Source organism: Ascaphus truei, chromosome 4, assembly GCF_040206685.1.
Source record: "Ascaphus truei isolate aAscTru1 chromosome 4, aAscTru1.hap1, whole genome shotgun sequence".
Classification (NCBI taxonomy): Eukaryota; Metazoa; Chordata; class Amphibia; order Anura; family Ascaphidae; genus Ascaphus; species Ascaphus truei.
Window position 1 is genome coordinate 409,748,137 of NC_134486.1, and position 25,287 is coordinate 409,773,423.

Here is a 25,287-nt window from a genome sequence, read left to right on the forward strand (position 1 = left end):
ACAGGTAAGGGTTTAATGGCTGAAAGGGACACAGGTAAGGGTTTGGGGACTGAAAGGGACACAGGTAAGGGTTTAATGGCTGAAAGGGACACAGGTAAGGTTTTAATGGCTGAAAGGGACACGGGTAAGGGTTTGGGGGCTGAAAGGGACACAGGTAAGGGTTTGGGGGCTGAAAGGGACACAGGTAAGGGTTTGGGGGCTGAAAGGGACACAGGTACGGGTTTAATGGCTGAAAGGGACACGGGTAAGGGTTTGGGGCCTGAAAGGGACACAGGCAAGTGTTTGGGGGCTGAAAGTGACACAGGTAAGGGTTTGGGGGCTGAAAGGGACACTGGTAAGGGTTTGGGGGCTGAAAGGGACACGGGTAAGGGTTTGGGGGCTGAAAGGGACACGGGTAAGGGTTTGGGGGCTGAAAGGGACACAGGTAAGGGTTTAATGGCTGAAAGGGACACAGGTAAGGGTTTAATGGCTGAAAGGGACACAGATAAGGGTTTGGGGGCTGAAAGGGACACAGGTAAGGGTTTGGGGGCTGAAAGGGACACAGGTAAGGGTTTAATGGCTGAAAGGGACACAGGTAAGGGTTTAATGGCTGAAAGGGACACAGGTAAGGGTTTAATGGCTGAAAGGGACACAGATAAGGGTTTGGGGGCTGAAAGGGACACAGGTAAGGGTTTAATGGCTGAAAGGGACACAGGTAAGGGTTTGGGGGCTGAAAGGGACACAGGTAAGGGTTTGGGGGCTGAAAGGGACACAGGTAAGGGTTTGGGGGCTGAAAGGGACACAGGTAAGGGTTTAATGGCTGAAAGGGACACAGGTAAGGGTTTAGTGGCTGAAAGGGACACGGGTAAGGGTTTAATGGCTGAAAGGGACACGGGTAAGGTTTTAATGGCTGAAAGGGACACGGGTAAGGGTTTGGTGGCTGAAAGGGACACAGATAAGGGTTTAATGGCTGAAAGGGACACAGGTACGGATTTAATGGCTGAAAGGGACACGGGTAAGGGTTTGGTGGCTGAAAGGGACACATGGTTTGTTAGAGATGTTTGAACTTGGCTGGAAAAAGTAGCACACAGCAGCCAGGAAACATGTCAGCAGCAAAGAGCTACTTCAGATTTTAAAGTGGTCCAATAAAGGTTTTACATGCAGTACAACTTATTATTGATTTATTGTAGTAGGTTTAGGTTACGGTCAACGCATGCACGATTAATCAATTAAAGTTCTCATCATGGATGGAGGCATGGAAAGAAACGGAGGACAATCTTTACTTTCCATGGACTTTCAGTGGGATGACGGAAGTCTCTCAGGGAAGAATGTGGGGGGTCCTTTATTATCAGTTACAGGGGGGACACTGCAGATATTTACTTTTGAGTGATCTCCAATCTCTCTTCAGTTAATTGTTTTAATATCTGAACTACAGGTTCAAATTTTTATTGTAGTCGATTCCACCATTGTATACCTTTTCTGACATATCTTGTTGCTGTTTGTATTTGATGAAAAAATTCACAAGTTTATACACATCATCTTCAAATTCAATCCCAAGAGCCTGGATACAACAAATAAAAAAGGTGATGTAAGCTCTTATATAGAAAAAGCAAGACATTATTATTATTGTTTATTTTTACATACGGTATGTTCCAACATCGCATTTTTAACTTTTAAGCAATGGTTCATATCTGGCTTTCCTGCATGGTTTTAATATGCAGCAGTAAATCTAATACCCCGCCTTAAACCTTTCTCACTTTCTGCCCCACACCTCTGGAATGCCCTTCCCCTCAGTACCCGACTAGCACCCTCTCTATCCACCTTTAAGACCCACCTTAAGACACACTTGCTTAAAGAAGCATATGAATGGCACTGTGGATATTCTAAACACGATACATAAAGATTGGCCCCCTGCAGACGCACTTACCAGAACTCCCTCCTACTGTCTCTGTACGTTCTACCTACACTACCGACACACTTTATTGAAGTGTGGTCGGTACCGCAAGCCGGGAAATCTCCCGGCTTGCTAGTGGCCGCCCCTCGGCGTGCCGCGCGTCATAGACGCGCGGTCACGCGTCATCGGGAGCGTGCGCCCGCTGCACGCGTGTCCAGGGGCTCCCCGAGGGAGCCCTGGTGTCCCGCGATCGCGGGACAGCGGCAGGGGGTTCCGGGGGACCCGGCGGACCCGGCAGCGGTAGGGAGAGCGCCCCGATCGGAGGGCGCTCTTCCGCTGCTTCGGCGTGCGCCCGTCACACTCGGGCGCGCGCCAAGCTACTGCTGCGGCACAGAACGGGCAAATGCTCGAATAAACTGTGCCGCAGCAGTACCAATTAGACTGTAAGCTCCTCGGGGCAGGGACTCCTCTTCCGAAATGTTACTTTTATGTCTAAAGCACTTATTCCCATGATCTGTTATTTATATTATCTGTTATTTATTTGATTACCCCATGTATTACTACTGTGAAGCGCTATGTACATTAATGGCGCTATATAAATAAAGACATACAATACAATACCCAGTATGATTACTGTATATGCTTAAAATTGTCTAAACCAGGAGTGCTACAAACAAACACAAACAGAGCCCGGTGCTACTGTACATCCAATGGCAAAAATACACAGTGAAATACCTATATATCTCTTGAATAAAAGGGTCATTTAGTTTAACACTTTGGCCAAAGCATTGTAAGCCCCTTCAAGGCATGCCCACAAAATCACAGGTCCTAACACTGATTACAATTCTTAATAACCTGTACAATACTAGGAAGAATGATCATAATTGATCTGTCATAATCAGCTGCACGGTTTTAAATCTGATTGAAACTCTTATTTACCTGGACAATACCAGGAAGAATACTCTGTATTAGATCTGTCGCAATCAGCTGCATGCAAAGACCTGCGCATATGGAAAGTGGGATGGGACGAGCTTTAAACCTGTGAGGGAAGGGCCAACCTCCAAATCAGCTGTGTACAGCTGGACAAAGTTAACAAACACAAAGATATACCCAGTAAGCTCATTTAAGCCCCAAAAGTTACCACAAAATATATATATGTATATAAATGTCAAAAAGGAGTTCTACTGGGCATGGCAATATACACTACAAACAAACACAAACAGAGCCCAGTGCTACATCCAATGGCAAAAATACACCGTGAAATACCTATATCTCTCTTGAATAATACTTCAATAATCAGATTTAGAACCATGCAGACAGACATATTATGATCATATTATGACAGATCAATTATGATCATTCTTCCTAGTATTGTATAGGTTATTAACAATTTGAATCAGTTTGAATCAGTGTTAGGACCTGTGAATTATGGTCATGCCTTGAATGGGCTCACAGGCGTACAATGCTTTGGCCAAAGTGTTAAACTAAATTACCCTTTTATTCAAGAGATATATAGGTATTTCATTGTGTATTTTTGCCATTAAAATTAAAAATCCCGCTAGGTAGGAAGCAGGGGGTCTCTGCAGCTGAACAGTATTAATTTGAGCTCCGGAGACCCCTTGCTCCCCGAGAGACATCCGTAGGGGGTGTCGGTAGCAGCTCTGCAGGTTTAAATGTCCCAGTCACGCAGGCCAATAGGAAGCCACAAGGGATGAGATCACGGCTTCCTAAACCTACATTATGATAGCCTCAACTAGCTCAGCCAGCTACCTGCACTCCCTACGGATGTATCTCGGGAAGCAGTGGGTCCTTTGTGCTTCAATCCTATAGGGAGAAAGAGCGGCTCAGTGAGTAAAGACAGTGACTCTGATGACACAGAATTTGAAACCTGGTTCAATTCCTGCTGTCAGCTCCTTGTGACCTTGGGCAGGTCACTTAATCTCCCTGTGCCTCAGGCACCAAAACACAGATTGTGTAAGATCCACGGGGGCGGGGCTGTCTGCTGCAGAATGCGCACTATACTGTAATTGTGACGCGCTTTGCGTCTTATTGGGAAAGCGCTATATGAAATAAAGTTCTCATTATTATTATAAAACAAATCACAAATCAACCCCGGTGTCTCTTTACGTCACTGGCAGGTCTCCTTCAAGCTCACTGATCGGCACACGTGTTAGCTGCCGTTTACCTTACCCAAGTTACATTATTTACCAGATGCCATCATTTGGATTGTTCAACGTACCCCAAATATGGAGTCCAGCTTTATGAGAGAGCGTTCGTCTCTCTCCAGTGGGGAGAGCAGCTGCAGCAGTTTGCTCTCTATCAGGAATCCCTTACAGAAGGAAATGAAAGCGGTTACAATGGCAGCAGGGCTGAACAGGGCGAGGTTTCACCCCTCCATAACAAACAGAACCACATTATATTATCACATTACGGCTGAATAGATGGGAAAATAGATCCCTTTGAGTTTAGTCAGGCCGCGCTTATAGCGTCGTCGCCGGTGGCGCTGACGTCACGCTGCGGTCGCTGGAAAAGTCAAATTGAAGTGAATTCCAGCGATCGCGACCAAGCCGTCGCACCTCTTCTACTATAAGCGCACGCGACGGATTCGATACATTTGTTTTGACGCGACGTCGCCGTCACTAGAAGCGCGGCCTGTGTATTACTTACTACCATTTTCACTGGTGTCATGACCAGGCACGTTTTCTCTTCTGCAATCGAACGTTTAATAACGTCACTTGGATGTTGCTACGTGTCCCATATTTTCAGTGCAGTTACTGTAACATTAATTCCTATATCTGAAGGTTTGGGATGGGAAGTGAGTCACTAACAGCGGAAGTCTTGGCATGTGAACAAGCAGAGGCTGTGTTATACGGAGCATATTAACATCATACAGTGCAGGCATGTCGTGTCCAGTCTTTAATGCAAGAAACGTTAGTTATACCAAGTCTAAGCCAGCGGTGCTCAGCTCCAGTCCTCAAGAACCCCCCCAACAGATCAGGTTTTTAGGATATCCCTGCTTCAGCATCTGTGCTGAAGCAGTGATATCCTGAAAACCTGACGTGTTGGTGGCCCTTGAGGACAGGAGCTGCCCACCCCTGCCTAACAGTAAGGCCTGTGAGACTAGCCACCAGGGAACACCAAGTTAGAAAGCCATCGAACATCACACAATAATACCTCGCCTATCCGTTGCATCCCCATACTGTACATTGAGTCACCTGTGCTGAAGCTGGAATATCCTTAAAACCTGACCTGTTTGGCGGGTCTTGAGGACTGGAGTTGAGCACCCCTGGTCTAAGCCACCGCACACATGAGGGCTGCATATAATACTTCTCATATAACATGATGACAAATCCTTCAAAAGCACACATGTAGCAGATTGTCTTGGTATAGTGTGCACTGGTGCATTGATGTTGCCTTTGTGTGTATAGAACACACTCATTTAGTGGCAGTGAATTTTGTGGCCCGTACACAGAGTCCTTCAGTCACTATAACACCTGCTAGTTTGACATTGATCTCTTACCGATTCATCACAGAGGAGTTCCAGGATCTGCCTCACAGTGCGGGCTGAGAGGTGCTGAGATGGCTGGGTGAGGTCAGTGCCCATCCTACCTCTCCGGCCGCTGCTGGTCAGCTCCGCACGGTCCTGCTGCACCTCAGTGTGTGCTGCACGGGATACACAACACGGAGAATGAAGTCATTACATATAAAACAAATAATAAAAGAGATACTGTTATACAGATAGAGGTACTGCATGGGATCGCAGGGGTCTACCCGCGCGGGAAGGGGTCCTACGGCAGAGCACAGATTAGTATTATAGCCCTAAATGTAACGTTATGCATGTAGGGTGACTATCCCAAGCACTGGATGCACACAATGCAACTCATATTTATCCATAGAATTGGCTTCCTCAGAAACAGGTCATCACATTTTAAGTCAAATATTACTTATTTGTGCTTATTGAAAGATGTTTTAAGTTTTTGTTTAAATTTGATGTTCTCATCCCAATTATTATTATTATTATTATTATCGTCCCTTCCCTTTCACCTTTCAGAAAATGTGCCTAATAATACGGGCCTCTGAAATTCATGCTTATCAGATGCTTCTTTTTATGCACTTTTATCTGTTTAACTAATGATAACATCATTACCATCAAAGAGCAAAAGGAAACAGCTGCAATTAACAGTCGCACCTTAAGATGACGGATGTTACTTCTTCGTGGGTTTTGGTGGTACCTAAACGTACACTATTTCTCTCTATCTATATACCGTACTGTATATATCCTGTTTGTGATGTATTTGTTCCGCTAGTCTCCCCCATGTGCTTCCTGCTGGAGAACTGAAGCTATTTATTTGGGCAGGAAGTTATTTGGGGGTCTCGCTGCAGGACAGTTATTTGGGGGTCTCGCTGCAGGACAGTTATTTGGGGGTCTTGCTGCAGGACAGTTATTTGGGGATCTCGCTGCAGGACAGTTATTTGGGGGTCTCGCTGCAGGACAGTTATTTGGGGGTCGCGCAGCAGGACAGTTATTTGGGGGTCGCGCAGCAGGACAGTTATTTGGGGGTCGCGCAGCAGGACAGTTATTTGGGGGTCTCGCAGCAGGACAGTTATTTGGGGGTCTCGCAGCAGGACAGTTATTTGGGGGTCTCGCAGCAGGATAGTTATTTGGGGGTCTCGCTGCAGGACAGTTATTTGGGGGCCTGGCTGCAGGACAGTTATTTGGGGGCCTGGCTGCAGGACAGTTATTTGGGGGCCTGGCTGCAGGACAGTTATTTGGGGGTCTGGCTGCAGGACAGTTATTTGGGGGTCTGGCTGCAGGACAGTTATTTGGGGGTCTGGCTGCAGGACAGTTATTTGGGGGTCTGGCAGCAGGACAGTTATTTGGGGGTCTGGCAGCAGGACAGTTATTTGGGGATCTCGCAGCAGGACAGTTATTTGGGGGTGTCGCAGCAGGACAGTTATTTGGGGGTGTCGCAGCAGGACAGTTATTTGGGGGTCTGGCAGCAGGACAGATATTTGGGGGTCTGGCAGCAGGACAGTTATTTGGGGATCTCGCAGCAGGACAGTTATTTGGGGGTCTGGCAGCAGGACAGTTATTTGGGGGTCTGGCAGCAGGACAGTTATTTGGGGGTCTGGCAGCAGGACAGTTATTTTGGGGGTCTGGCAGCAGGACAGTTATTTGGGGGTCTGGCAGCAGGACAGTTATTTGGGGGTCTGGCAGCAGGACAGTTATTTGGGGGTCTGGCAGCAGGACAGTTATTTGGGGGTCTGGCAGCAGGACAGTTATTTGGGGGTCTGGCAGCAGGACAGTTATTTGGGGCTCTGGCAGCAGGACAGTTATTTGGGGGTCTGGCAGCAGGGCAGTTATTTGGGGGTCTGGCAGCCCTAGGACTAGGTACAGATTAGGGATATACACTTGTTGCACTTTATTACTTGTATACTTGATTAGATACTGTATATTTAGCTATGCCCGTGACAAGCGCCATTTATTGTGCAATATATTAAAGATCTTGACTGATTTATGCAAAAACATTACCAATGTATAACTAATTATAAATAAATAAGAAGTAGTATATACTGTATGTTTGTAAATAGAATAAATGAGTATAATTGGTGAGCCGCTGAAATAACAGTGAGAGGAATAGTGAATAATACAGCAGATTTAATCCAAACTGTCCCAAGAGAATGCAAGTCTGTTTTACAGAGATTCACCAGAGCTGATCACATCGGAGCTAGAAGCCGCTGACGGAACCAGGAAGTGCCGGGCATAATAACTTGCAGCACCGGATATGCCCCAGCTCGCGGGGTACCAAGCTGCACGTCGCTATGCCCTCCTGAACGCCCGGCGATCAGTGACTTGTTCACCAACAATGACTTCATTGGAAGTGTTCATATACTTGTCACTCCTGTCTATGCCATCTTTATACTTGCCTCTGGTGTGCTTTCTCTTCCAATATCTGGAGATCCCCCTTTGGGGATACCTTATGGAGCCTGGAGTTCTCCAACACATTAGCAGCAAGAAGATACAAGTTGTAAGCACCTGCTAGCTGCAAACTTGGGAAGCACGAGCACGGTTTCACCTGCCTACATAACTGCAGCTATATTAATGTATAACTCCGCTGTATGCACATCTGTTGTATCCATGAGATTTAAAGACATCTTCAATATTAAGCCTTTTTGTGACTCTCCAGATGGCCCTGGCTGGTTGGAGACACTTGGTTCTGTGTTGGCACGAGGGGCATTCTCTGAGATTAAAGGAAAGGACGTTTCCCCAGCAGCAAAGGAAAGGTTCTTTACAGTAACAGCGGTTACGATGTGCAATTCACCGCTGATGGGGAGTGTGATGGCAGATACAATGGACATCTTCAGGAAAATATTAGAAAGAGAAGTTATACAGGGATATACCAAATAAGTAAACATGGGAAGGATGTTCATCCAGGGATTAATCTAATTGCCAATATTGGAGTCAGGAAGGAATATATTTGTTCCTGTTTGAGACATCATTGGGCTCACTTACTGGGGGGGGGGGGGGGGTTGTTTGCCTTCCTCTGACTCAATAAAAAGGTTGCACTTGATGGCCTTTTCCAATATTATCTACTACTATACACTGGCGACACACTTTATTCGAGCTTGGCTAGTCCCACGAATTCGGGTATACCCGGGTGTATTGAGGTTTGTGACTGTTTTCTGCCCGAGTGCATTGAGGTATTTTCCAAGCAGGGATTGAAGCATTTTATTCCCGCTGGCTGCAATACTGCACAGTATATATATATATACTGCATTACAATTCATGAATTTATGCCATCTGGTAGACACGCGAAGCATTGCAGCCTATTAAATCCTAATCATTATCATTTAACAGATCAGCCGCCCGTCAGCCAGGCATGAACCCAGGCTGGGAAGGCAAACACAACGGGGCTTGTCAGAGGTGAGGAGCGGCGCATTCCAGGTATCTGCCAGGTACATACTGGGTATTTGCTCGAATAAAGTGTGTCGGTGCAGTACGTAACCAAGTAAGAGATTGACAATAAAATATTAACCCACATCTACTCCTCAAGTGTCCCCCCTCACCTGCTAAGGCCATCACTTCCTGCACCAGCATGTTGGCCGTCCTCTTCTTCTTGTGCAGCAGTACCAGGGGTCCAACGTTCTCCATGAACCAAATATCGGGCGTCTTCCAGGGCAGACCAAGCTGCTGCTCGTGTATTAGGCGATCGACTTCCAGTGCCCGGCGTACCAGCTCTTTCATCTCCTCTTCGTTCATCAGCCAGATATCCTGGAACTTCTTGGCATCTACTACAGCAAAATGTCTGCCGGCAACATCACCATACAACATTTACACATCACACAGGGACATTCAACGCTGGTCAACACGAGTCAGGACAGACCCTGCAGGAAGGAAGCAAGATACTCTACAGCTTAGAAACAGCTAAAGCCATGTATTGTGTTACCCAAAAAGAATTAAATAGTAGTCAGTATTTGTCCCAAGGACTCTCAGTCCACAAGATATACAACATATTCATAATGAGCCATTGAATGAAAAGCAAGAGACACTTTCTGCCATATTTACAAAGCAGCTCTACCCCATAATACATATTTAGCACAACTTAGCATGGTCCCTTAAAGCCCTTTCAAGTGAATGCGCTGTAATGTATCTTCCAGCCCAGGTTGTGTCTTATGGAGCAACATTGCTTAATCAACATGGCCCTTCATGGTGTCGGGTGGAGTAGCAAATCTAAGTGTATATATGGCCAATACGCTATTTCAAATTGTCATCTTTGGGTAAGGAGTGTAAAGGAAGATTATTGTTTTGAAAAAGTATTTTTGGGAAGCAAAGTTTTTGTTTAGTTTGTTCTATTCTAGAGTAATTTGTCCAAAAGTGCTGCAGAAGATTTGTGCAGAGCACTTCTCCAGTATATGGAGTAGGGAGATAAAGATAAGAAAGAATTTCACTCGCTGATGTCACTTGTATGCCCTCTTTGTTTATACGGAGACCTCAAATCAGTAATTTGGTTAAAGAAAGTTTTGTTTGGAAATCTGGGTTCCTTAATGTCTATTTGAAATGGTCAACTTTGGGTAAGGAGTGTAAAGGAAGATTATTGTTTTGAAAAATAATTTTTGGGAAGCAAAGTTATCAGGAGACAAAGTTGAGTTTTTGTTTAGTTTGTTCTATTCTAGAGTAATTTGTCCAAAAGTGCTGCAGAAGATTTGTGCAGAGCACTTCTCCAGTATATGGAGTAGGGAGATAAAAAGATAAGAAAGAATTTCACTCGCTGATGTCACTTGTATGCCCTCTTTGTTTGCGCGTCGACGCTGCTACATTTTGGCCCAGCAAGTACATTTGTGATTTCGGGTTGCAGTCGCGTGGCGTCAGAGGCACGTGAGCTGGTTCAGCCAATGAGGGTGAACCAGCTTGGTGACGTGTCTGCGACGCCCCATCTGTAGACTGCCTACAGATTAGGGACATAGATACTGAGAGTCTTACCCCATAAATTCCCATAATTGGGAATAATCTTGTTTTTGCGCCAAATGCAACACATATACACACACACACACACACACACACACACACACACACACGATATAAAACACAGATCCGAAATAGGTGCAACATTGTGTGCATATTATTGACCTCATTTTCTTCTGCAGCCCCTCGTACTGCTCCAGTATCCTCTTAAAGTCGTCCGCCAGGACATGATTCTCCTCTTTGTACTGTTTGATTTGCTTCTCCAACTTTATTCTCAAATTATTCAGGACGTCCTGCAGTCTGAACAATGAGAACGGTGTCAGCAATCTGATTCATGACATGTTTTAGAGAACTAAAGTTAGACTCCCGGTCTGAGGGAAGCCGATTTGTACCAAATGGACAATTGCTTGCAACCTTCATTACATGGCATAACCTCCCCTATGTCTCGGGTACCTAGCTGGAACTCTTCAGAGCAAACACCAGAGGGAGCCGTGTTACAGTCAGCGCGATGTTGGTAAGGCTTGGGTCCCGCTGCGTCCGGCGGCGCTCGCGCGTTACTCACCATCAAGGGTATCCTCCTGAGCAGGTCCCAGTCCCCCCTCGCTGCTCGGCTCACTATGCGATGTGACACGTCAGCCGCCAGGGGATGCAAGAGAATTGCGATCCCGAGCGGTGATGCATCACGTGGTGCGCTGGTGAGCCTATCAGCGGCGGGGGCTGGAGTTAGAGGCAGCTTCCCCCACCTCCAAAAGGTGGGGGGGGAGTGTGTGTGTATGTATATATGTGTATGTATGTGTTGTGTGTGGGGGGGACGGACGGACCGGGGGGGAGGGACGGACCAACGGGGGTGGGGTTGAAGGGGGGGACAGCACGGAGAGCCATCTGCTCAAACCACCCCCCCGCGCTCCAGCTCCCGCTCCCTACAGACCGCATATAGCGGTCAAGTGCCTCTCCACACGCCGCCTGTCTGCAGTGCGGGCGCGCGGCCTGAGGCAGCGGGGCCTTAGCCTAAGAAGTCGGTTGCCACGGTTCTCAATTAAAAATTCTCTCTTTTAAGTCGGATTTTTGATTAAACACCTGTACTGCAGTCTGTCAGCAGAAAAGTCATCACTGATCAACAAGTACGTCCAACATGTGACTTGTTTAATGGTTCCCTTTGTCGGATCTATAGATAAATTACTTTCATCAATGAGGACCAAATAATCTCAGCTGTGTGTGTCTATTTAGCCAACAGAAAATGTTGTTATTTGTGGGTTTTAGTAGGGGGCCGCCGCTTCATTTTGTTTAACTCACACGCAGTGTTAACAGTTACATATCCTTGTGTCATCTGCAAAAATGCATACATTAAGTCCAACACTTTTTACAATGTCGCTATTAAGGATTTTAAAGAGCACCGTTCCTAGTCCAGATCCCAGAGATAATCCACTGGTAACCTTTTCCTTTAATTAATGTCCAGTAATCAAGGGGTGCTCAACTCCAGTCCTGAATCTCCCCACCCCCCCAACAGATCAGGTTTTCAGGATATCTTAGCTTCATCACAGGTGGTGCAATCAGTCCCTGTTTTAGCACAGGTGGCTCAATCAGTGCCTGCTTCAGCACAGTCTATGACTGAGCCTCTGATTGAGTCATCTGCGCTGAAGCAGGGATATCCTGAAAACCTGACCTGTTGGGAGGGGGAGCTTGAGAACTGCAGTTGAGCCCCCCTGCAATAATCCATTTACCAGGACTCCCTACCATCTATCCTTCAACCAATATCATATCCATTTAACCTACCCACAACCTTAACGCTATTCCACTGTCCAAGACTGGTCTCAGGGACACCTCCCCATGTGTGTTACATTCAATTCAAGGTGAGTGGAAAGGACTTGGAGCACTGCAGAACAAAGTATCAGGCTGGCGGCAGCGTGCAACAAAAAAACTTTAATATGGCATAAAGTCCTGATTAAAATGACAGACAGAACAATTCTCTGACGCGTTTCGTCTTCACGACTTTATCAAAGAGTGCTATACGGTAGCCAGAGATGTGCCCTAAATAGCCATAGATTCCCGCGCGAGGTTTTGAAATCCCCGCCCCACTATGAGGTAATCTATACCACTTAAGAATTATGCAAATATAAAGGGAAAGGCTCACATAGCATAATATAGAGGGATTTAACCCTTATGCTGCTGAATACAATGAGTAAGAACCGATAACTGCATATGGCAAGGGACAAATGGTATCAGATAGGGACAAACATCTGGCTGTCAAGGAATTTTGTATAGGTGTTTATATATGTTTTACAATGTTAGGCTAGGTACTTATGTATCGATTGTGTTATTACACAATGCATCACTTTTTTTAAATTTATGTATATGTTTTGTCAAGTATTGTTCTGTATTGTTCTCCATATGTCAGTTTGCTTTGACAGACAGATGTTTGTCCCTATCTGACACCATTTGTCCCTTGCCATATGCAGTTATCGGTTCTTACTCATTGTATTCAGCAGCATAAGGGTTAAATCCCTCTATATTATGCTATGTGAGCCTTTCCCTTTATATTTGCATAATTCTTAAGTGGTATAGATTACCTCATAGTGGGGCGGGGATTTCAAAACCTCGCGCGGGAATCTATGGCTATTTAGGGCACATCTCTGGCTACCGTATAGCACTCTTTGATAAAGTCGTGAAGACGAAACGCGTCAGAGCATTGTTCTGTCTGTCATTTTAATCAGGACTTACATGCCATATTAAAGTTTTTTTGTTGCACGCTGCCGCCAGCCTGATACTTTGTTCTGCAGTGCTCCAAGTCCTTTCCACTCACCTTGCTATTCACTGCTGGGACGGATGCACGCCACGAGGAGAGCAGTAAAGTGAAGTTTCTTTCCCCCGGACCGACAGCTTACCGGCACTACTGAGGCAGCTCTGTGAGTCTCTGCACTCCCTGCCCGAGGACCCGCTGGGAACACGTGACCCGCCAGAGAAGGAACCGCCGGATGGGAAATACATTCCGGTCAGGTTAGAGGTTTTCTTTCCCCACAAGCGGCTTGATCCTAACAGTGTCTGGGTACATCTAATAGCTGTCTTCATGGGTTGTTTTAGTTGAAGATTTGGGGAAGCTACCACACTGCTCGTGAAGTATTTAATCCTGGATTCCCTGAAGACTTTGAAAGTATCATTTAAGTCTTCACCGACACCAGTTTGAAGCACCCAAATTCCCTTACATTCAATTCATACTGCAGTATTCATTTACAAAAATAATCAAAGGAACATTGTGGCTCTCCCGCAAACCCAACCACAGTTCAGAAAGGATGAATGCTGCACACCTAAAGCACAACTGTACCTAGTGTGTCCAGCAGGGACTGACTGAGCCACCTGTGCTGAGGCAGGGATCTCCTGAAAACCTGACCTGGTGGGGAGGTGGGGGGGGGGGGGAGCTTGAGGACTGAAGTTGAGCCCCCCTGTATTATATCATTGTATAATTGTATCTGAGAATATGGTGCCGCCTCTCACATCAATTATGACAATAAAAATAATGATAATAATAATAATGCTAATAATGATAATGCTAATAATAATAATAATAATGATGATGATGACATAATGGTCAAATGTAGACAGGTCGTATTTGTGTAAAGAGCTCGTTTGAGTCCTGAGAATCTCCCCTGATTCGTGGTTTAGTGGCTGAAAGAAACAGACAAGCCTGTGTTTGTGGCCTTAGAAAGGTATCCTAGAAATAACCCGCATGCGCACGTCAGCGCCAGCGGGGCCGCAGCCTTAGAAAGGTATCCTAGAAATAACACGCATGCGCACGGTCAGCGCCAGCGGGGCCGCAGCCTTAGAAAGGAATCCTAGAAATAACACGCATGCGCACGGTCAGCGCCAGCGGGGCCGCGGCCTTAGAAAGGTATCCTAGAAATAACACGCATGCGCACGGTCAGCGCCAGCGGGGCCGCGGCCTTAGAAAGGTATCCTAGAAATAACACGCATGCGCACGGTCAGCGCCACCGGGGCCGCAGCCTTAGAAAGGTATCCTAGAAATAACACGCATGCGCACGGTCAGCGCCACCGGGGCCGCAGCCTTAGAAAGGTATCCTAGAAATAACACGCATGCGCACGGTCAGCGCCAGCGGGGCCGCAGCCTTAGAAAGGTATCCTAGAAATAACACGCATGCGCACGGTCAGCGCCAGCGGGGCCGCAGCCTTAGAAAGGTATCCTAGAAATAACACGCATGCGCACGTCAGCGCCACCGGGGCCGCAGCCTTAGAAAGGTATCCTAGAAATAACACGTATGCGCACGGTCAGCGCCAGCGGGGCCGCAGCCTTAGAAAGGTATCCTAGAAATAACACGCATGCGCACGGTCAGCGCCACCGGGGCCGCAGCCTTAGAAAGGTATCCTAGAAATAACACGCATGCGCACGGTCAGCGCCAGCGGGGCCGCAGCCTTAGAAAGGAATCCTAGAAATAACACGCATGCGCACGGTCAGCGCCAGCGGGGCCGCAGCCTTAGAAAGGTATCCTAGAAATAACACGCATGCGCACGGTCAGCGCCACCGGGGCCGCAGCCTTAGAAAGGTATCCTAGAAATAACACGCATGCGCACGGTCAGCGCCAGCGGGGCCGCGGCCTTAGAAAGGAATCCTAGAAATAACACGCATGCGCACGGTCAGCGCCAGCGGGGCCGCGGCCTTAGAAAGGTATCCTAGAAATAACACGCATGCGCACGGTCAGCGCCAGCGAGGCCGCAGCCTTAGAAAGGTATCCTAGAAATAACACGAATGCGCACGTCAGCGCCACCGGGGCCGCAGCCTTAGAAAGGTATCCTAGAAATAACACGCATGCGCACGGTCAGCGCCAGCGGGGTGGCAGCCTTAGAAAGGTATCCTAGAAATAACACGCATGCGCACGGTCAGCGCCAGCGGGGCCGCGGCCTTAGAAAGGTATCCTAGAAATAACACGCATGCGCACGGTCAGCGCCAGCGAGGCCGCAGCCTTAGAAAGGTATCCTAGAAATAACACGCATGCGCACGGTCAGCGCCAGCGGGGCCGCAGCCTTAGAAAGGTATCCTAGAAATAACACGCATGCGCACGGTCAGCGCCAGCGGGGTCGCAGCCTTAGAAAGGTATCCTAGAAATAACACGCATGCGCACGGTCAGCGCCAGCGGGGACGCAGCCTTAGAAAGGGATCCTAGAAATAACACGCATGCGCACGGTCAGCGCCAGCGGGGCCGCAGCCTTAGAAAGGTATCCTAGAAATAACACGCATGAGCACGGTCAGCGCCAGCGGGGCCGCAGCCTTAGAAAGGTATCCTAGAAATAACACGCATGCGCACGGTCAGCGCCAGCGGGGCCGCAGCCTTAGAAAGGAATCCTAGAAATAACACGCATGAGCACGATCAGCACCAGCGGGGCCGCAGCCTTAGAAAGGAATCCTAGAAATAACACGCATGCGCACGGTCAGCGCCAGCGGGGCCGCGGCCTTAGAAAGGTATCCTAGAAATAACACGCATGCGCACGGTCAGCGCCAGCGGGGCCGCGGCCTTAGAAAGGTATCCTAGAAATAACACGCATGCGCACAGCCAGCGCCAGCGGGGCCGCAGCCTTAGAAAGGTATCCTAGAAATAACACGCATGCGCACGGTCAGCGCCAGCGGGGCCGCAGCCTTAGAAAGGTATCCTAGAAATAACACGCATGCGCACGGTCAGCACCAGCGGGGCCGCAGCCTTAGAAAGGAATCCTAGAAATAACACGCATGCGCACGGTCAGCGCCAGCGGGGCCGCGGCCTTAGAAAGGTATCCTAGAAATAACACGCATGCGCACGGTCAGCGCCAGCGGGGCCGCGGCCTTAGAAAGGTATCCTAGAAATAACACGCATGCGCACGGTCAGCGCCAGCGGGGACGCAGCCTTAGAAAGGGATCCTAGAAATAACACGCATGCGCACGGTCAGCGCCAGCGGGGCCGCAGCCTTAGAAAGGTATCCTAGAAATAACACGCATGAGCACGGTCAGCGCCAGCGGGGCCACAGCCTTAGAAAGGTATCCTAGAAATAACACGCATGCGCACGGTCAGCGCCAGCGGGGCCGCAGCCTTAGAAAGGAATCCTAGAAATAACACGCATGAGCACGATCAGCACCAGCGGGGCCGCGGCCTTAGAAAGGAATCCTAGAAATAACACGCATGCGCACGGTCAGCGCCAGCGGGGCCGCGGCCTTAGAAAGGTATCCTAGAAATAACGCGCATGCGCACGGTCAGCGCCAGCGGGGCCGCGGCCTTAGAAAGGTATCCTAGAAATAACACGCATGCGCACGGCCAGCGCCAGCGGGGCCGCAGCCTTAGAAAGGTATCCTAGAAATAACACGCATGCGCACGGTCAGCGCCAGCGGGGCCGCAGCCTTAGAAAGGTATCCTAGAAATAACACGCATGCGCACGGTCAGCGCCAGCGGGGCCGCAGCCTTAGAAAGGAATCCTAGAAATAACACGCATGCGCACGGTCAGCGCCAGCGGGGCCGCGGCCTTAGAAAGGTATCCTAGAAATAACACGCATGCGCACGGTCAGCGCCAGCGGGGCCGCGGCCTTAGAAAGGTATCCTAGAAATAACACGCATGCGCACGGCCAGCGCCAGCGGGGCCGCAGCCTTAGAAAGGTATCCTAGAAATAACACGCATGCGCACGGTCAGCGCCAGCGGGGCCGCAGCCTTAGAAAGGTATCCTAGAAATAACACGCATGCGCACGGTCAGCGCCAGCGGGGCCGCAGCCTTAGAAAGGTATCCTAGAAATAACACGCATGCGCACGGTCAGCGCCAGCGGGGTCGCAGCCTTAGAAAGGTATCCTAGAAATAACACGCATGCGCACGGTCAGCGCCAGCGGGGCCGCAGCCTTAGAAAGGTATCCTAGAAATAACACGCATGAGGAATTGATGTTGGTTTAAAGGGGCAGTGCCACTTAGTGGGTTAAAAAGATTGATTTTTTTGTTAAACAGCAGCATAATTGGTTTCCTTAAACAGAGTAAATCTCCCTTCACGTAACCGCCTCACTTATTTGTTCTTGTGAATGTTTTCAGGCATATCAGCTTCCTGTATTTGTCTGACGATTTACAGCACTATAATTACCTGGCAAACGTAAGATCACAGCGAAACGAACACTTTGGGTGACTTATTAATGTGTTCAGGTGATAAGAGTGTTCCCTAAGACTGTAAAACCCCTCCAACGCATGTTTCCCAAGCGGCTATTACAAGGTTACACACTGAGTTTGAGAGACTCATACATGTCTCTGCTTTTTATCCAGCCACATTTAATCACATTAACATACCGCGGTCCTTCCGGCCCTTTCGTACGACGCAGAACGGCCCCTTTAACAATACAGCCGGTCCTCGGTTATACGCTGGATTGCGGATCCAATGTTTCTCCGCGACGCAGAGCGTTGGGTAATCAGTTCCGCCGCCGGATAAAGCGTTCGGCGGAATGCATTATCTGGCGATGGATAACGGCCTGTAGGATAGCGAGGACCCCCTGTAGTTCTTGCTGTCTGCGCAAACGTTTGCTTGCGAGTTCTCCCCGCAGGATTTCTATAGCTGAGACAGCGTTTCGTTAATAGCTCTGGATTGTACTAAATAAGGTCGCCAGGTGCCCTGTACTGAAACGGATTGTCCTGTATTTGGACACAGTGTCCGGTAAAAAATTTGAAGTAATACTGGACATGTGTGCGTCCAGTATTACCTAGCTGGACATAGTGACCTGACTGGCTCTGCTGCTGGGTAATGCAGCAATCAGGAGGAGGTGTCAGGAGCCCGAGGGTGAGGCCAAGGAGAGGAGGAAACAGCATGGAGTGGATGTGTGTGTGCGTGTCTCTCGAAGGTGTTGCACCTTTCACCATTGTGTCCAGTATTTTTGGAGAAGCCACCTTGCAACCCTACTACTAGACCAGGAGTGGCCTACTCCAGTCCTCAAGGGCCACCTTCAGGATATCTCTGCTTCAGCACAGGTGGCTCAATCAGAGGCTCAGTCAAAGACTGAGCCACCTGTGCTGAAGCAGGGATATCCTGTAAACCTGACCTGTTAGACTGAGCTGTGATATAAGTGTTACATGCTGGTGATGGGAAGAGGCACTTAGCACATGCTCCCCGGTAATGTCCCAGAGTTGCGTTACCGTGTGATCTTCCTCTTCTGCTGGGACTTGGTGATGGTGTTCTCCTCATCGCGCTTCTTCAACACCTGGAAGTTGTACTCCAACTTCTCCTGGTTTAACTGGTAAGTCGCTTTCATTTGCTGCAGCTGCTGCTGAAGGATCTAACACGGAAAGGAAACAGGAACACAGGCCAAGCGATGGATTTTTATTTATTTAATATGTGTTTCCACCCCTTTAATATGCGCATCAATAATATCCACACAATGATAAGTAATTAGCTGAGTTGCCGATCGATCCGGTCTCCTGTGATCGATCGGCAAAGATTCGGCTCGGGGGTTCACTAAATGGCCGTCAGTGCAGCAGAAGAGGACCCAAGATGCAAAGTTCTGTGTGGAAGATCATGTGAAAATAGGTATGTGATAGTCACTGCTCAACCTTAATATTCAGAATCATATTAGTAAACACAAAGCGGTGCATGGGAATTGAAACATATTATTTGCAAAAAGTGATCCAGAATGACCAACAAAAGAGTTCCCAATGTATTGCACGCTGCTCAATTATAACAACATCAGAGGGGACGAATCCCAAGCCATATAAGGAACCAGGAAGTTAAAAACACAAAACAAAAAATTATTTATTCTTCTATTCTAACACTTCTAAATAAAGACACTATTTTCTTTTATAACATTTTCTTGTATATATAAAAACATCTAAAAAAGATAGCGCTGGAGTATACCGATATACCGTATACTTGTCAATGATTACGGAAATTTTGCATATAATATGCAGATACACATAAGATCAGCGTATAAATACAGTGATCTGCGTACAAATAAATAAGATGTATGTCATGTTCTAACCACGGTTGATAACCACGGTTGATAAGCTTAGGATAGCTAATCCTAAACTTATCAACCGTGGTTAGAACATGACATACAGCTTATTTATTTGTACGCAGATCACTGTATTTATACGCTGATCTTATGTGTATCTGCATATTATATGCAAAATTTCCGTAATCATTGACAAGTATACGGTACATCGGTATACTCCGGCGCTATCTTTTTTAGATGTTTTTATATATACAAGAAAATGTTATAAAAGAAAATAGTGTCTTTATTTAGAAGTGTTAGAATAGAAGAATAAATTATTTTTTGTTTTGTGTTTTTAACTTCCTGGTTCCTTATATGGCTTGGGATTCGTCCCCTCTGATGTTGTTATAATTGAGCAGTGTGCAATACATTGGGAACTCTTTTGGTGGTCATTCTGGATCACTTTTTGCAAATATTTGGAAGATCATGTGACCAGACAGTCACTAGATACAATTGGTGCACTGCTAGAGAGAGGCCAAAGCTCAAAAAGGGGTGTGCCAGATTAGAGCCTGTTTCAGAAGAGGAAGGGGATGTGACATTGTAAATGGTTTAGAAACAAAAAATGCTTGTTACATTATATTACAACAAGTTTTTTTTTTTTTTAAATGCTACAAGTATTTTCTCATAGTACAGAACAGATTTATTAAAACACACGTGTAGGATGTTGCATGGATTGCAGCTTAAAATACTAGCATCCAATTCTGCAACCTGCAAATAAACCACTTTATTATGCTACAATGTCTGGTGTCAGACTTTATTAGAACAGTGCGGCAAGCAGATATCCAGTTTCAATATTAACTATGTGGCAGAAGTGGGATCCCCGCCACTCTTCAACTGCCGGCACCTTACAAACAAAAAGGACGCCCACTACAATTATCTAAAAGGAGTGCGGTGAGATCCCAAAACTTTATCCTGACTGCTTCCTAAAATCCAGACAACTCCAAATAGCCCCCCCAAAAAAAATCGAACGTGCTCTTGATCACAACCTGCATGGTATTCCCCTGGCCAACGTTTCTACGCTTGCTCGTTTCCTTTCCTTCCCTGCATGAGACTGAAAGCCCCGCTCGCACTTAGCAACGTGCATCGGATGGAAAGATATTGGAAATACTTTATTTCAGAACGTCAGTAATTAATGTCTTTTATAGTTTCGTAAACTTAAATCCAAAAACAAAACAAAATATCCAAATGTATACTGCTCTTATTGGGAGTTTTTTCTTCATAGATTTTAAACCAGCACGATTATGATTTAAAAGTTCTAGTAGTCTAATTAACAAATCATTTCTTAAAAAAAAAAAAAGACCTGCCATATTTATTTAAAATTAATATTTATCTGTAATGGGGAAGAAAAAATAAAACCCTGGGCGATGCGACAGTTAATTCTTGTATGGATTGGACAAGTACGAAAGAGAAAGCGGTGCTTGCTGGAAGACACAAGTCAGATGTGACTCAGGCTTTGGGGCTCCCTCTGCTGGCACCGGGTGGGATATTTTGCGCCAGCGCTGCCATCCTATGGGAACGCGGTGATATGGTGCATTATAACGGGATACGCTGTGGTATCCGGGTGAACAATGGCGGGCGTTACATGCGTCACTGGAACTGGCGCTTTAATAAAGACTTTAGAAATAGCAACGTGGTCCGAATGCATATAAATGAAAAGATAAAAGGAAAATACAGGTGTAACTTAAAGCTGCCAACCAGCTGTATACTGGAACGACCGATCAATGTATTTATTACATGCACTGTAACCCATTCTGTTCCCCCCCCTCCTCATTCCCACCGTGACCTTACAAAGAAGAGAAAACAATAGGATTTAAAAAATAACCAATAAAGCGACCTGCCCCTTGTTGCCCGGTTTGTTATTCCAGCACGCACCTGCACATCGGTCTCCAGTTTGATCTTGATCAGGTTGTACTCTTCCCCGTCCTGCACACGTAGCTGCCTCAGCTGCTGCTCGTACTGCTCAACCACCTTCATCCTGCTCATCAGCGTCTCCAGCTGCAAGAACAGGACACGGGGGCAGCACCGGGGTCAGAGCCGCAGGGACGGGGCACACGGGGGCAGCACCGGGGTCAGAGCCGCAGGGACGGGGCACACGGGGGCAGCACCGGGGTCAGAGCCGCAGGGACGGGGCACACGGGGGCAGCACCGGGGTCAGAGCCGCAGGGACGGGGCACACGGGGGCAGCACCGGGGCTCAGATCCGCAGGGACGGGGCACACGGGGGCAGCACCGGGCTCAGATCCGCAGGGACGGGGCACACGAGGGCAGCACCGGGGTCAGATCCGCAGGGACGGGGGCACGCGGGGGCAGCACCGGGGCTCAGAGCCGCAGGGACGGGGCACACGAGGGCAGCACCGGGGCTCAGAGCTGCAGGGACGGGGCACACGGGGGCAGCACCGGGGTCAGAGCCGCAGGGACGGGGCACACGGGGGCAGCACCGGGGTCAGATCCGCAGGGACGGGGCACACGGGGGCAGCACCGGGGCTCAGATCCGCAGGGACGGGGCACACGGGGGCAGCACCGGGGTCAGAGCCGCAGGGACGGGGCACACGGGGGCAGCACCGGGGTCAGATCCGCAGGGACGGGGCACACGGGGGCAGCACCGGGGTCAGAGTCGCAGGGACGGGGCACACGAGGGCAGCACCGGGGTCAGAGCCGCATGGACGGGGCACACGGGGGCAGCACCGGGGTCAGAGCCGCAGGGACGGGGCACACGGGGGCAGAGCCGCAGGGACGGGGCACACGGGGGCAGCACCGGGGTCAGAGCCGCAGGGACGGGGCACACGGGGGCAGCACCGGGGTCAGATCCGCAGGGACGGGGCACACGGGGGCAGCACCGGGGTCAGAGCCGCAGGGACGGGGCACACGGGGGCAGCACCGGGCTCAGATCCGCAGGGACGGGGCACACGAGGGCAGCACCGGGGTCAGATCCGCAGGGACGGGGGCACGCGGGGGCAGCACCGGGGCTCAGAGCCGCAGGGACGGGGCACACGAGGGCAGCACCGGTGTCAGAGCCGCAGGGACGGGGCACGCGGGGGCAGCACCGGTGTCAGAGCCGCAGGGACGGGGCACACGAGGGCAGCACCGGGGTCAGAGCCGCAGGGACGGGGCACACGGGGGCAGCACCGGGGTCAGATCCGCAGGGACGGGGCACACGAGGGCAGCACCGTGGCTCAGATCCGCAGGGACGGGGCACACGGGGGCAGCACCGGGGTCAGAGCCGCAGGGATGGGGCACACGGGGGCAGCACCGGGGTCAGAGCCGCAGGGACGGGGCACACGGGGGCAGCACCGGGGTCAGAGCCGCAGGGACGGGGCACACGAGGGCAGCACCGGGGTCAGAGCCGCAGGGACGGGGCACACGGGGGCAGCACCGGGGTCAGATCCGCAGGGACGGGGCACACGAGGGCAGCACCGGGGCTCAGAGCCGCAGGGACGGGGCACACGGGGGCAGCACCGGGGTCAGAGCCGCAGGGACGGGGCACACGGGGGCAGCACCGGGGTCAGAGCCGCAGGGACGGGGCACACGGGGGCAGCACCGGGGTCAGATCCGCAGGGACGGGGCACCGGGGTCAGATCCGCAGGGACGGGGCACACGGGGGCAGCACCGGGCTCAGAGCCGCAGGGACGGGGCACACGGGGGCAGCACCGGGGTCAGAGCCGCAGGGACGGGGCACACGGGGGCAGCACCGGGGTCAGAGCCGCAGGGACGGGGCACACGGGGGCAGCACCGGGGTCAGATCCGCAGGGACGGGGCACCGGGGTCAGATCCGCAGGGACGGGGCACACGGGGGCAGCACCGGGGCTCAGTAACAGAGAGGGTGTGCGTGCGCGAGGGTGCGCGTGCGCGAGGGTGCGCGTGCGCGAGGGTGTGCGTGTGCGAGGGTGCGCGAGGGTGCGCAGTGCGAGAGCGCGCAGTAAGGCTGTGCTTATAGTGCCGGCGACGGCGAGGCAAAACAAATGTATTGTATAGTAGAAGAGACGCGATGGTCATGATCGCTGGAAGTCAAGTGAATTTGATTTTTCTAGCGACCGCAGCGTGAAGTCACCTTCGCTGTCGCCGGCGCTATAAGCGCAGACTAAGAGTATGCAGTGCGAGAGTAAGGCTGCGCTTATAGTGCCAGCGATGGCGATGCTGACATCACGCTGCAGTTGCTGGAAAAATCAAATTGAAATGACTTCCAGCGATCGCGATGTCGCGCTTACTATAAGCGCACGCGACAGCGTCAATGCATTTGTTTTGACGCGACGTCGCTGTCGCCGGCACTATAAGCGCAGCCTAAGAGCTTATGCAAGCACGCGCACGTCGCGTATCATCATCCACCCTGAACTCGGCCTAACGCTGTGATTATACCAAGAGCTTCCGTGCAGCCGCGCTCTCCTGTGGCTTCGTAAGCAGCGACGCTGCACAGCTACACGCGCACAAGAGATGTATCAAGCGACTGCGGGGGGGACACGCTCAGCTGTCACTTCCTTTACCACAACGCCGGCCTTTCCAACACCAGCCCAATGAATTCTTCAATTGAAGATTTGTCCATAATAGTGATTAATTAATAATAAAATAAATCAATGTAGTTTATACATTTTTGTTTATAATGAATTAAGTCAGTCAATAATTATCTATGTTCTTCAAGGTATATATATGGCTTTTCAATAAAGGAAAACTATTTTGTATGAAATCCTGAGGTCATTTTTTTCTAGGATTTTCATTAGTTAGATTTTGGAGGAACATGATTGGTGCACTGAACTTCACTGTGATTGGACGGCTGCGTCCCCCCGTGCGCACCCAGTGCTCATGCTTGGAGAGCTGGTGACGTCACCACTCCCCAAGCATGAGCGCGGCCAGCGCCAGCGGGGCCGCAGCCTAGGATAGTAAGTAGTAGTGTGGGAGTAAGAGAGTTTGTGACCCCTGTAGTAAGGGGCCTAATCATTATGGATGAAATATGTCTCCAGGTCCCTCTCCGTAGTGCGGCATCTAGACTGTATAATTGTACGGAAGGCGAGCGCCATTATTCTAGTCCGATGCGCAGCGTCCAGCCAGCGATCTTTACCTCCTGGTCTCTGCGGCCCTGCATTCCTTGCTCCCATTTGCTACTGTTGGTGTTTAAAAGCTCCCGCCGCTCCAACTCAAAGGCTTTCTGTGAGAGGGAAAATACAAAGGATGGATAGTATGGCCCAAACAATGTGTTTCCTGGTGCTACATCACAGTTCTAGTGATCGACAAACTTTATTCATAAAGCACCAACATAAACTGCAGTGCAGTACAAAAAGGGATCCAAAAAAAGTCATGTTAAAATGCCATAATAAATATAAATATTGAAAGTTAAACTCGTACTGACACACCCGATAAGGAGATCAGAGGAGATACATTGTAAAGCTTTGACGTCTGTCCTGCGTCTTTTTTAAAGTATAGTATCAAAGTGCGAGATGGAAACCGGAAATCTCAGGACACATGTCTGGAATGGGCCGTGTTTCCTTTGAGGAGTCCTGAAAACATTTGTGATGTAACTTATGACATTGATGGTCTCCCCGACTTCTGCTTTTGCTAGTGGGGCGCAAACCTGTGCTTTATTCTAAGTGATGGCTAGTGACACACAGATAATGGGAGGGAAGAGCGCCTGTGAATGCAATGTGTGTGTGTGTGTGTCTTTACAGAGACCATAATAACACATACAGAACATACATACATACACACACACACACACACGTACAGTACATACACACACACACACACACACACACACACATATAGTACATACATACACACACACGTACAGTACATACATAGGATAAGTGAAGGAAGGTCCTCTACCTCTATCTGCAGGAGCTCGTCATGGTAAGTCTTCAGTAAGTTTCTAATCTGCTCCTCCATCCTTTCGATCAGCAAGTCGATGTCTTCTGCCTGTTTCTTCAGATCTTTCACATACTGATCGTCTTTTCTTCTAAGCTCCTAAAGAAATATGCGTGAGC

At 49.2% G+C, this 25,287-nt stretch overlaps 1 protein-coding gene across 4 annotated transcripts in view; it reads right to left on the reverse strand.

The window, feature by feature from the left end:
- DRC1 (dynein regulatory complex subunit 1) overlaps positions 1-25,287 on the reverse strand; it is a 40,353-nt gene that overhangs the window by 4,227 nt on the left and 10,839 nt on the right. For all 4 annotated transcript variants that reach the window (XM_075598752.1, XM_075598749.1, XM_075598751.1 and 1 more), the window contains exons 6-14: positions 25,130-25,267; positions 24,369-24,455; positions 21,192-21,314; positions 18,469-18,608; positions 10,503-10,637; positions 8,942-9,180; positions 5,394-5,536; positions 4,113-4,202; positions 1,454-1,540 (exon numbers count right to left, since the gene is read on the reverse strand). In XM_075598752.1, the coding sequence (XP_075454867.1) occupies positions 1,454-1,540; positions 4,113-4,202; positions 5,394-5,536; positions 8,942-9,180; positions 10,503-10,637; positions 18,469-18,608; positions 21,192-21,314; positions 24,369-24,455; positions 25,130-25,267 (1,182 nt within the window). The remainder of the gene's footprint in view (positions 1-1,453; positions 1,541-4,112; positions 4,203-5,393; positions 5,537-8,941; positions 9,181-10,502; positions 10,638-18,468; positions 18,609-21,191; positions 21,315-24,368; positions 24,456-25,129; positions 25,268-25,287) is intronic.